Source organism: Medicago sativa, chromosome 1 (genome assembly GCF_051527215.1).
Source record: "Medicago sativa cultivar Bolivia chromosome 1, Bolivia_mono, whole genome shotgun sequence".
NCBI lineage: Eukaryota > Viridiplantae > Streptophyta > Magnoliopsida > Fabales > Fabaceae > Medicago > Medicago sativa.
The window spans coordinates 18207344-18220403 of NC_140749.1; the positions used below are offsets into that span (position 1 = coordinate 18207344).

At 32.9% G+C, this 13060-nt stretch overlaps 1 protein-coding gene and 1 pseudogene across 2 annotated transcripts; both read right to left on the reverse strand.

The window, feature by feature from the left end:
• Nucleotides 1–3693: 3693 nt before the first annotated feature.
• Nucleotides 3694–6546, reverse strand: LOC146953292 (1-aminocyclopropane-1-carboxylate oxidase homolog 4-like; annotated as a pseudogene). Its single transcript, XR_015009593.1, has 3 exons — nt 5404–6546; nt 4359–4717; nt 3694–4254 (listed from the first exon to the last, which is right to left on the reverse strand). The product of XR_015009593.1 is annotated as a 1-aminocyclopropane-1-carboxylate oxidase homolog 4-like (transcript).
• Nucleotides 6547–8329: 1783 nt separating this feature from the next.
• LOC146953293 (putative peroxygenase 5) lies at nt 8330–11950 on the reverse strand. Its single transcript, XM_085708522.1, has 6 exons — nt 11814–11950; nt 11604–11726; nt 11082–11167; nt 9393–9487; nt 9143–9268; nt 8330–8726 (listed from the first exon to the last, which is right to left on the reverse strand). Exons 1-6 carry the CDS (start codon nt 11860–11862, stop codon nt 8576–8578), a joined length of 630 nt encoding a protein of 209 aa, XP_085564648.1. The 5' UTR covers nt 11863–11950; the 3' UTR covers nt 8330–8575.
• Between the last annotated feature and the right edge of the window lie 1110 nt (nt 11951–13060).

Consider the following 13060-nt stretch of genomic DNA (forward strand, 5'->3'; position numbering starts at 1 on the left):
TTCAATCAACACTCATTTGATTCAAACAATATTCTTTTTATATCTTCTTTGAGCTTGTGATACTACTGTTTTGGTATTCTTCTAATAAGTATATATAAGCACTTGTAAGAGATTTCTTTCTTGTCAACTTCTGTGAAAAGACTTAAGTGCAAACGTCAGTAGATCACTATTCATAAAACTTAGTGTTTATTCCATAAGGTTTGTTATCATTAAAACATTCATCAAAAAGATTTTTGTTTCAACAGGGAGTTGGTTCGAGGATAATGTCCGTCGAGTTGTTGGAGGAGGTAGAAGTACTTATTTTTGGACGGACAATTGGGTGGGTGGAGTGCCTTTACGGGTCAGATTCCCTCGCCTTTTTGACTTGACGGTGGATAGGTGGGTGACGGTAGAGGAGATGGCAAGGAGGGGGTGGGAGGAAGGGGGAAGTGCTTGGGTGTGGAGAAGGCGACTACTCACCTGGGAGGAGGAGAGTGTTTCCGAACGTACTGTTTTGCTGCAAGATATTGTTTTGCAGGATAATACTTCTGATAGGTGGAGGTGGTTACTAGATACCATTAACGGTTACTCCGTTAAGGGCACTTATCACTATCTAACGTCAGCGGATGTACCTCTAGATAGGGGATTGCTTGATGATATCTGGCCTAAGCAAGTCCCTCTTAAGGTTTCTTTGTTTGTTTGGAGACTTCATCGCAACCGGCTGCCTACCAAAGATAACTTAGTCCGGCGGCACATACTCATTGCGGAAGACAATACTTGTGTGGGAAGATGCGGCTCACAGGAGACCGCGGATCACCTTCTCTTTCGTTGCGACACTTTTAGCAGCGTGTGGTCCGCGGTGTTGCAGTGGTTACGTCTCTCTTTTGTTGCTCCTGGTAGCTGCCGGGATCATTTCACTCACTTTGGTCATCTGGCGGGGTTACCACATTCGTCTTATTCTTTCCTTCAGCTAATCTGGATGGCTTGTGTCTGGGTTATTTGGAAGGAACAAAATAGCAGGGTTTTTCATCAGAAGATTACAGATTATCAGACCTTAGCCGACAAGGTTAAACTGCTATCTTTCCAATGGCTAAAAGCAAATATGCAAACCTTTGATTTTAGTTATCATGACTGGTGGGTGCACCCTTTGCTTTGTAAGGGCGTCAGGTTGTAGTCTTCTTGTTCGGTACTTTTTATTTTGGTGTCTTCTGTTGATGCACCTATGATCTGACATTGTACTTTTTTGGGTGGTGATTCTCTTTTGCACACCTTGTGCGGGATGAATCACCAGTGTTAATATATATTCCATTTTGGCTTGTTAAAAAAAAAATAGTATCATTACATGTAGAAATTGTTTTTTTATTTATTTTAAGGAATATAGGTAGAAATCATTATTATTAAAAAAAAAATTAAAAACCCTTTCCGAATAGCAACATTTTTATTTATCCTTCATTAGATATTATTGGGACATTCTTACTTCAAAAAAATCAATAGCCCGTGAGTCGCACGTGCCAAAGATCTAATTATTTTTCTTTCTATCCGAAGCCCGATTTGTTTTGGAGACCAATTTCATTTTGTGTGGTAATAATAGAAAGGGTCATGTTAACCGGTGCCCCCGGGGCATTGGTTAAGGAAACTAAAAAAAGAAAGTTTTAAAATGAAAGTTACACTTTTTATACTTTCGAAGAGTTGACAACACAAGTTCCAGTGTAATACTTGATTCCTTAACCAGTGCCATGGGGCACTGGTTAACATTACCCTAATAGAAATAGTTAACTATTGAAAAGGGGAAATACTTCAGTGACTTAGAAATGGTGCCATTGGTGCCATAGCAGAGATCCTGGCCGTTGATGTGTGTGGGTCCGCGTGGGGATGTGTGTGTGTGTGGTGGAGATGGAATTGGATGGTGCCATTGGTGCCATTAATGGCACCAAAGTGGAACCCATTGAAAAGAGGACTACACAAGTTTTTGCAATCTACGAGAAGCAAATATAATAAAGGAAATAATTCTCAATATATTGCAAGGGCAAAAGAGGAGATTTTCATTGTTTGCGTGAGTTTATCTTAGCTGATAGGGACATTGTTATGTCGGGGTCGAGATTCGACCTCGAATACCACACTTATTCATCTTAAAATGTAAATTTCCAACTACTAGACTATTTGTCAATAAAAAAAAAAACAAGAGGAGATCTTCATCAAATCAACGCGCTTGACTAAATGCATCAAATGATTTCTATTAAAAAAATTTAAAGTCGTTGAGCCTCATCAAATGATAAAAACATTAAAATGATGAAATCACCACGGAAGAGTAAAAAAAGAAATGACACAGTTAAAAAGTGTTTGTGTGCAAGAAGAATTGCATTAGTCAAGATCACATCAGGGCCGTTCATAGAGTTTTAGGGGCCTTAAACATAATGAGAAAATGACCCTTACATAACACATCATAAAATTTGTTAACTCATTGTTGTAATTTTATTAACTTTTCATTTCATTTTTTTTTCCCGCTTTCCACTACCAAATAAATGTTTTTTTAGAACATCTGAAAATAAATTAAATACTTCATAGACACCAAAAGAAAATAAAATATTGTAGAAGTATAGAATAATAACACATGCGAAGTAGGCTGAAATTTTAGCACCTAAGAACAATAACAACAAAAAAAGTAAAAGTATATCAACACGTAATTAACTAAATTTTAAACTTTTGGATGCAAAATTCTCCAATGTTAAACTCATAACAACAATAATACATGATACAAAATTAGTGTTAGACTTTTTAGAGGAATCATAGATACAAGAACTCCTTTGTATACTAGAAGTACATCATTCCTCTTTTTATATGCAATAAGTATCTCTAACAAGTTCATTATGATGATAGATGAATGTGTCTCGCATGATCTTGCATTATAAAATTCAACCATACAATCCTTTCAATCAATTCAAGAAAGTGAACATTACAATATTGATGTAATTTATTTTTTTGGAACCTTTGAAAGACAAGATTAAAATTAATTTCTCTAATAGGTTCATTTTCAACTAAAAAATAATTTGTTTTGTTATGAAAATTATCTCAATTTATTGGATAAATATCACCAATGGTCTAGGGGCGGCCCTAGACCACACAAGATTAGCTATTAAAGCATTAATGGAATTTAATTTTCAATAGAAATAATTTACCAAGTTATCGAACTCATTTTGAGTAATCCTCTCTATTGAGGTTCTTCTGTAATTAGACGACATAAAAGAATCATCAATGTTAATCTTATAATAACTGAGAGGAGGATTTTTCCAATGAGTTTTAGCAACTTTTCAACCCTCATTACAAGAATTAGTTTGGTTTACAGGTGTACTCCCTCCGTACCAAAATGCAAGGGAAAAAAATCCACTTTCTTTATCCTAAAATGTAAACAAAAAAGACAAATTTTTATCTTATTTAATCTTGTTTTTTAAAAACCATTTTTTTTTCAAGAAAATTATACTTCAAATTACATTCAATTTTCTCTATCTTCCATTTTCTCCATAACCAATAGTCAATGAAAATTATTTTTACATCTTCACATAAAACTTATTCCAAAGAAAACAAAAAAAAAAAATTATACTCCAAATTCTTATGTTTTACTTTTCTAAAAAAAAAACAATACAACACATTTATTCAACAATATATTTGCATAATAAATAAGGGATATGTAGGGCACACGTCAATGAACTAAAAAAGTGAATTAAAAAACAAATTTTGTATTAAAAAGATAAATTTTTAAGATATTATACACACAAATTCCAAAAAAAGGTATACTTTTATATTTAATTTATGGGTCTTGTTAACCAGTGCCCCGGGGCACTGGTTAAGGAAACTAAAAGAGGAAATTTCAAAGTAAAAATAACACTTTTTAAGCTTTTGATGAGTTGACAACACAAGTTCCAATGCTAGACTTTCTACATTACCAGTGCCCCGGCACTGGTTAACATTTCCCTTGATTTATTAACTTGTGTCATAACATTTCCCAATATTAATGGTACAGTGACCATTTTACTTTTTGAAGAAATTAGTAAATGATTTGCCATCAAGCTCTTTGTTGAAGAACCTTGTCAAAAATTCATTGAGCGTGAAATCTTTATAAAGAGCTGGTTTCTCTGCTGATGTTAGTTCTGGTAAAGGTCCAAAAAGCTTCTCCCTGTTACCCGGGTTGAAGAAAACAGCAATCGAAACTCGCGGCTCGTTAGAAGGATTGGCTAATACTCGATGATCAACACTCTTATACTCCTCATTAGAAATTATCTGAAACAAAAATCATTGGATGTGAGAAATCCAAATTAAAAAGAAAGTAAAATAACTTAGCATTATGAAAAGAAATGACATGACACAAAGAAAATGTATTTGACCTGTAGAAAATCTCCAATGTTGATAACCAAAGCTCCATCAAGAGGCTTGACATTAATCCAACCATGTTGGGTCCTATATGATCCTGCAACAATACCGTAAATGCCCCTGGATCTGTATGGGAATTGATTCCAACAGTAAGATCAGGCTGAGGGCAAAACGGGTAATAGTTGCCAACCATCCCCCTCCCTTGTGATAAACCCATTTCAATGAGTCTTTCTTCACCTAATCCCAATCCTTCACTCAACAAGCCCAGCAAAATATCTCCCACACGCTTCACTTCTTTATCCCACTCTTTCACCTCCTTCCTGCACACCTCCGGAATCTCCTTCTCATCGGCTAGGACCGGTCCCATCTTAATCTGCGGAATCCCATTAAATAATTACTAATATTTGTCATTCAAAAAGACGAATTTGTTGATTGATCCAATTGAGGATTTCAACTTTTAGACAAATTGTTTGTACTAGCAACTTTATAAACTAAATTGATGATTCTTTTAAAAATTAATTTCTACTTCTGCACAAATTAATCAATCAAAAGCACCTATTTAGTGTGTGAGTGAGTAACACATGATCAAAGGCTTCATAATGCATATAGATAAAAACAAGAAAAGCATCTTGAGCATAAGAACTTGAAAGAGTGATAAACTTTCAAGATGTAATTAAAGCAACAATTAACGAACAGAGTTAACTAACATGAACTAATTCTTACATGTTGTATGTTTGGATTGATGGTTTATTTTTTGGTTGATATTAACATGGAATTGGAAACTACTATTCCAACAGATTTTTTAGTCTATACGTGTAACGTATTTTCAATATATATCTTACTTACATTTAAACAATTTTTCTCTTGCGTTCATAAATTATGATTTAGTCGTTATAAATATGTATTTGTTTATTCTCAAATTTTAAATATCAACGATTATGAATATTTTAAAAATTTATAACAAAACATTTTAATATAGATATTACATTAAACACAATAGAAAAAACGGATATAGAAGAAACATTTTAGCAATAAACACGTGATTTTGTCCTAATTAACCTGGAGCGTGTCGCGCCAGCTGGCAGCTTTAGAAGCGAAAAGATCCACGTTGGATATATAAGAAACACCCGTTTCCATTTCTCTACGGTACACCTTTGCTTTCTCCTCCGCAGGCTGTTCATGAAACGCCTTCATAGCACCAATAACACTTCGTAGCAAATCTGGTGCCACACCGTGGTTGATCACTCGAAAGAATCCAAACGTGCTTGCTGCCGAACGAATCTGTTCCACAACAGTGGAGCGGGAATTGTGGACGGTGGAGAGGTCGATGGTGGGGATTTCCGGTTGGGGGAAATCTGATCGTGATGTGAGGTCGGATAGAGTTTCGGGTGGATGGATGAAGAATGATGGGATGGTTTTGATTCCAGAGTCTATTAGGCCTTTTACCCCTAATTTGGTTTCGTCGAATTCTTTCACCGCTTTAACACGGTCATAAGGTGGTGATGGGATGGTGGTTGTTGGTGGAGAAGGGGTGGTGATTGTTGATGATGACATTGTTAGTAATTGAATGGAAATAAAACTGAGGAATGAATGAATGAATGAAGGAATTGAAATAAGTAGATTGTTGATATTGATTTTTCAAACAAACCATTGCATGTTTTATGAATAGTCAAATGAGACTTAGCTAGCGCGATAAGATTCAACTATTTTGGTTTTTGACTAAACATGCGATGCAAGAGTTTAAGATTCCTAGAAATTGCTTGAGTGGAGAGTACCAAGCTTTGTATTCAAACAAACCACTGCAGTCAAATGAAAGACATATTATGATTCAATGCAGTCATGTCGTCGAGTGTTTCATAACCACTCAATCAAAAATTGGACATGCATGCATCTTTTGACTGAGTTATTGCAAGTAGGGTGTGACTTTCTCTAAGGAAAAGGGGAATTGATAAAAATCACATGCATTCACCTCTCTATTTCTTTCTATTTATCTTTTTCCTTTCTTTCTTTCTTTCTTTCTTCTAAACAAAATAAATGTCAATTTAACTTGAGTAAGAAAGTAGAAAGAAAGAAAATTATGGTAGGTTCATGGAATCAAATTATTTACCGTTAGCTACAGCATTCAGGGAAGAATCAAAATCTATGACAAGTGATTATGTAACATAGATCATCAATGAAAGAAGTTTGATACATATTATCCATTTTAAACATGCAAATTTCTATATCTAAATGTATTTGGTACACAACTGCGTTGAGTATAGCCATTTCAAGTCTCCATGCTCTAAAAGGATAAATAAGTTGGTATTTTTTTTAATGGCAAATGTTACTTGTTAGATTGATATATACTCATTCGTTTGAGTTTGAACTCAGAACTTCCAACTCCTTATCCTTTAGATCAAACTAGTTACCTAACCTCCGAGAAATAAGTGTGATTAACAAGGGAACCACGGTTTGCATAAATCATCGAATTTCTTCAAACAAACATGATAGTTTCTTTTTCCACCCTTCAACTTTCTCGCGCACCCTATTCAGATTATAAAATCCAATTTTTTTTTGAGGGTTTTGGAGGATATTTTACGCTTTTCGGATTATATAATCCGAAATCTATAGGACGTGCAAAAAATTAGTGTGGGAAAAAAATGTTCATTAAGCATTTGCGTTTTGTTATGGATTTTGGTCAAAGACCTACAATTTTCATTATGTAAGGCCTAAATACAAATAGGTTCGACCAAACGGCTTTGGATTCTCACTACTTTGTAACATCTCAACGGCTAGCTCCAGATCCTTACCATTTTTGTAACGCCTCAATGTCTAGTAATATTCAGCGAAGCCAAACATTGATGAGTGCAGTCAGTAAAAGATCTTCCATCACACCCCCTAACAACTCATTATCAATGCTTATAAAATGCTTTTTTCGCTACAAATGGGAAGTACACAACTTCTATCCACTTAATTCATCACACTCTTTGATCTCTTATCTAATTTTCGTTCTAGTTTTATTTTTTCAAGTTGTTAAACATATTAATCTATAAATTAGTAAGTATGATTTTTTTTTTTGTAACAAAAGGGAAATAAGAAAAAAGAAAGAAAACAAAACGAAGAAGAGACCCTAACTAGAGTTGAACGAACTCAACGTCCATGTCATCCACTAAGAGAATAGATGACATGTTAGGAGGGGCATCATGGAAGACAACAAAATTAATCATTGTCACTTAGAGCACCCTTCTTAACTAGAAAGTCGGCTGCAACATTACCCTCACGCAATGTGTGTTGCAAATTAACCACCCAATTTCTAAGCAGAAGTTGCTTTTGATAGCCCATATCAAATTTTCATATTTGTGAAACACAATCCAACCTTTCTGAACAAGGTCAAGCGCGATACTTGAGTCTGAGAGACACAACACTTGCTTATAGCCTAAGTCCCAACACATTTTCAAACCATGATACAAGCGAAGATCTCAGCATGCAGAATGCAGGGTCTACTAATGTTGTCGAGAAACCCATGCAAAAAAGGCCTTGTACTATCACAGATAAGACCACCGAAACCACCCAAATTAGATTCGAAGAACACGCTGCCATCTACATTAAGAGCCACTGAGCCAAAGTTAAGTCAAATCCAAGTGACGACTCGCACAGCCGGTTGAATACGATGGGGGATTAGGATAAGCAAATGCTTTAAGAACATAATGCAAAATGGAGAACACTTGAGCACCAATTTCCTGAATATAATATGCTTGATATTTTCAAAAATACATTTGTTGCGAGAGAACCAAATCTTCGAAAGAATAATGAGACCAATCATACCTAAATTAGTATTGAAGTCTTTTAACCGAATGCGTAAGTTATCATGATTAGGAGGGGTGATCGACTAGTGGAGACAAAAGGACCACACACCCTTTCTTCGAAGGTAAAGAAACAAGACATGAAAGATATCTCGCTCTTGGTGTTACATATGATTTAGTTAAACGTAAGAGTAAATTTACAATTTAGATGGAAATACAAAACTTATAATATAAATTGTCATTTCAATATATTTATTACAAGCATAGCATGATAGATGAGTAGATACATAGAGATACATTAACAAATAAATGAATGATGAAACCGTAATCAAATTACTGTGTAAATTATGTGTATGAGCATATATTCTATAAATTAAACTTTTGTATACATGATAATAACTTGTGCCTTTTGCTTTGTCGATATAGAAGCATCCTAATTACCAACCGAATTAGGATGAAGTAATTCTTTTTGTATGTTCCTTTTTCAGTAATTCAAACAAGCTTCCATCATAAACTCCTCGGATTGTTTCTTTCTGAAGCAAACCATTCTTGTCTTTGGCAAGTTTGTAAAGAATTTTCCATTCAACAAAGCTACCAACCCTGCATATACGAGTATTAATTATTACAAAGAAATGTTTTTCCATGCATCGTACACCATCCGGTCATCTATGAAGCACGGATACGGACGCGGACACTGGACACAACACGGACATTGACCTGCCGACACAACTAATAATTTGAAGAAAAAAAAAATCACATAATTCAGTGTAATTACAAGTGTCGGTGTCGGACACGACATATGTTCGACACCGGGACACGCCTAGTCCGAGGAGTGTCCGTGCTTTATAGCTGGTCACTATTATATGAAAACTTCAATATTTTAGATTTATTTATTAAATGATGTATGTGGTTTATAATAAAGACCATATACACAATTAATTGTTTAAATCTAAAGTATTAATATTTGCTTATAATAATGACTAGAGACTATATATATAGGAAAATCAACAACTAACCTTCCTTTGACATCTTTAGGCTCTCTGTTTGTCTTTATCAACTCATTTAGCTCATCATATGTTAAAGCATTTGGATGTGTATGTGCATGTTTGATGAAGATTTCCTCAAATTTAGATGCAACAAACCTAAAAAATATATATTTTTACTCGAAATGTTAAGAAAAACAACTCAAATTTTTTAATAATTAGATGAGTAATGTATTAAAGAATTTTTTTTATAGGAGATTTTATTTTTCTTATATATAACAACCTTCCTTCAGAATCATATGCTCCAGTGTCACTCCCATGTTTGCCCCGTTGGATATTCTTAACTTCAATTGGAAAAAGTGGAGATGGGAACTTTCCCTACTCAACAAGAACCATATAAATGATAGCATAAGTAATTACAATGTTATTAAAAGCTCTTGTCATTTTTATGACATTGCTAGCAATTATCCTATATGTTCAGTGAGAGTTGGTTTAAAATTAAAATTTTCATTCAGAATCTGCATTTCATAAGTCAAGTTTTTATTGGTTAAGGGTCATTAATGTTATACGACCTTATGGACAAAAGTAATGTTCGTTTAAAAGAGGCTTGCTCAATAGTCTTTCTACTTATAAATTTAATGAAAAAAAAAATCGAAAGAAAATTTAATGAAAAATAATTAATTTTTCTACTTATAAATTTAATGAAAAAAAATTCGAAAGAAAATTTAATGAAAAATAATTAATTTTTTTTGGTAGTGGCCGGGGTTTGAACCCCGGACCTTCCATATTTTATGCATTGTCCCAACCAGCTGAGTTAAGCTCACGAGGACATGAAAAATAATTAATTGATTGTAGATCTAAAACTCCTAGGGTTTTAGTAACCTTAGTCTTGGGACGACTCTCTTTTAAAATACTTTTGGAACGACTCTCTTTTAAAATACAGAATTTTCAATATACTCGGTGACATAGCTGGTTTTTAAAGGGGTGAAAATAGCTCAAGAGAGCTGGACCTCCAAAATTTTGAGACCAAAATATTATTATTTTTTAAATATTTACATAAGTATCTTAGTGGTACCATATATCCTCAAGACTCTCTTTTACCTCTAATTTCTCACAACTCTCTTCAACATATAGGAACCGCCCTACACGCAAGGTGACATAACTCTTGCCGAAAGTGATACTTCTAACTTTTTCAATATAGCCAAATTATAAGATATAATCTTTCTTTTTTACAAATTATAAGATATATAATCTTGTAGCAGATATTTATTTGTCATCGACTCAACATCAAGATATCCTCATTCGTGGCATTTGCACTTCACCGCTCAAATATCTTTTTTGAGTCATCGAATCAATCTTTTTTTGGTTGAAACTGAAGTTTTTTGGTTGATACATCGAATCAATCTTTATTCGAAAAGTCATGCTCTCTACCAAGTAATATTTTTTTTTATTTTTTTAGTTTTATTGAATAACCAATATATTTGGTCGATATATTATAGATTAAATATATTAATTATTCGATAAATCTAAAAAATTAATATTTATGTATATAGTGTACATACTATGTGCTATTTTTTATTTTTTATTTTTACAAAATATTATATGCTGAGTTAGAATAATAAAAAAGAATAAATTATTAAAAAAATATTATTTTTAAAATAATTTTCCTACAAATTAAAGTTTCACATTAATTATCCATAAGTCATAGTTCAACCAGAAAAAATATCAAAATTGCTAGCTCAAACGCGGTGATCTAGATTCAAACTCTAATCACTTACTTATGTGTGTTAGCTTTCAATCACTATTATAATTTTGTCTTCTTTAAAAAAAAAAAGTTTTACATTAATTCGAAAACATTTATTAAGTACACCTATCCAATTCAAGAAGAAAAAAAAAGATATTAAAGAACAAAGTAAGAAATTTATTTGCACCGAGAAGAAAATTATAAGATGTCATAAAGAGATTTACTTACAGGGCGAGTTGTCTGACTGAGGGCCACGTTGATGAAAATAGCAGCTGCAGTTGATAACAACACCCCACTCCCAATTTCACGCATTGCTGTTGTTAATTCATTAAGCAAAATTGTTAATACCACTATCAAATTCCTTTTTTCTCCTTACAAAATTTAAGTGTTATTCCAATGTATTAATCTTTTCAAGTGTTCTTAACATGTTAATTGTTATGGACTGTATATATATATAATAATGTTAAATTAAACTGTTTTGATTTTAAGTTTTATAAAAGAATTGTGATAAGTTAGTTAGTGAATGATACAATAAACTATTTGGCTGAAAATTGATTTGGCCGAATTTATTTCGGTTCTGTTTGCTAAAATAAATAGGTAAAGAATTGTTCAATTAGACATTGAATTTGGGTACTAACTAAACTTGACCTAATTATGAAGCTTAATTGGCTTAAAAATAAAAAATAAATTACTTGAGCTAAACTATTTGGTCATGGAAAAGTAATTAAAAGCCTTTTATGTAAAAAAAACCTTGGAAAGTCTCCCATGGATAAATAACACCATCATGATTCAAGTCAAAGAAAGCAGCATGTTTCTGAAGAACATTTTCATGATCTGGAATGGGTTTCTTCTCCTCAATACCATCAACAAATCCTACATATGAATTGAAATTTAAATAAACATCAATACATGAAAGAATTAACAAAACAAAAATAGAAGACAAATTTTGTAACATAATACCTTCCTCTAGTTTCTTGTTATCATATGATACAGGAGAAGAAGATGCCATATTAGTGTAGAAAACGCTTAAGCAACAAGGAATGAATTTTACAAAAAAAGTGCTTTTTAGTATTTGGCCAAATTAACTTATAAGTGTTGCTTTTTGGTTTAGTTTGTGTTTGTGTATATATATAGACTATAGGTGTTGGAATTTGGAAAGCGTTGCGTGAAGGATAATGTCACATTATTTGTTATGGTTCATCTTATCTTGCTGTTTTGATTCTGTTACAGATAATAAATATAATGTCACAATTATAACGAATATACGTAAGACACTAACTAAGCACATGTTTGGTTTTTGTTTGTTTCTGCTGAAAGTTACAATATTTGGTCAAAAACAATTCATAAACAAATCTTTAAAGGGCAGTAATGAATTCTTAAGGTTTTGTCAAAAATATTTTGTGTTGTTAATCAGTACTATGTTGCCAAAGGGTACACTCTTTTTTCTTCTTTTTTTTTCTGGTAGAAACAAAGAGTGCACTCTTCAACTATACAGCCTAATTTTTCTGGTTTTGCTTTGTTATGGATCAAACAAGTAGTGCAAAATGGACATCTGATATGGCATTGTAATCGACCACCTAAACACATGTGATGATGTGAAACTATATTTGATTTTTCTCCGATTAACTCGAGTCTATAATTTGGTCATGAAAAATGATGTTTTAAAAATCGGATTGAAAATCAAAATTTATTAGACTGTTATGGTTTAATTCATTCAATCAGCGAATTGGTTAATTTTTGGTTCAATCGGTTAAACGGACGATTCAGTCTAATATTTAATAAAATATTGATAAATAATTGAAATTATTTTCCGCATAAAGATAAAAATATGATAATCTCAAATCATGTGACAATCTCCTAAAATGTAGAAAGATAAAATATTTTTTAAATGTGTTTGAACCAATTAGCACCCAACTTTAGTGCCTAATTTTTACATAAAGTGTAGAATCTCTTGTTACATGTGATATACCATGGAAAAATATTTATAAGTTAGAGACACCTCTTACCTTATAAGTTGGGTTTGTAGGGCACATTGAGCTAGGTTAAATTTTAATTTTAAGATGGCATCAAATCCTTATTTAATATTTGTTGAGTTGCATGTTATTATACCATGAGTGTCATGCTTCATGTGTCAAATCTTGAGTGCGAGATGATGCGCTAACCCCCCACCCTACTACATATATGTGTAATACTGGTGGGAGTACCCG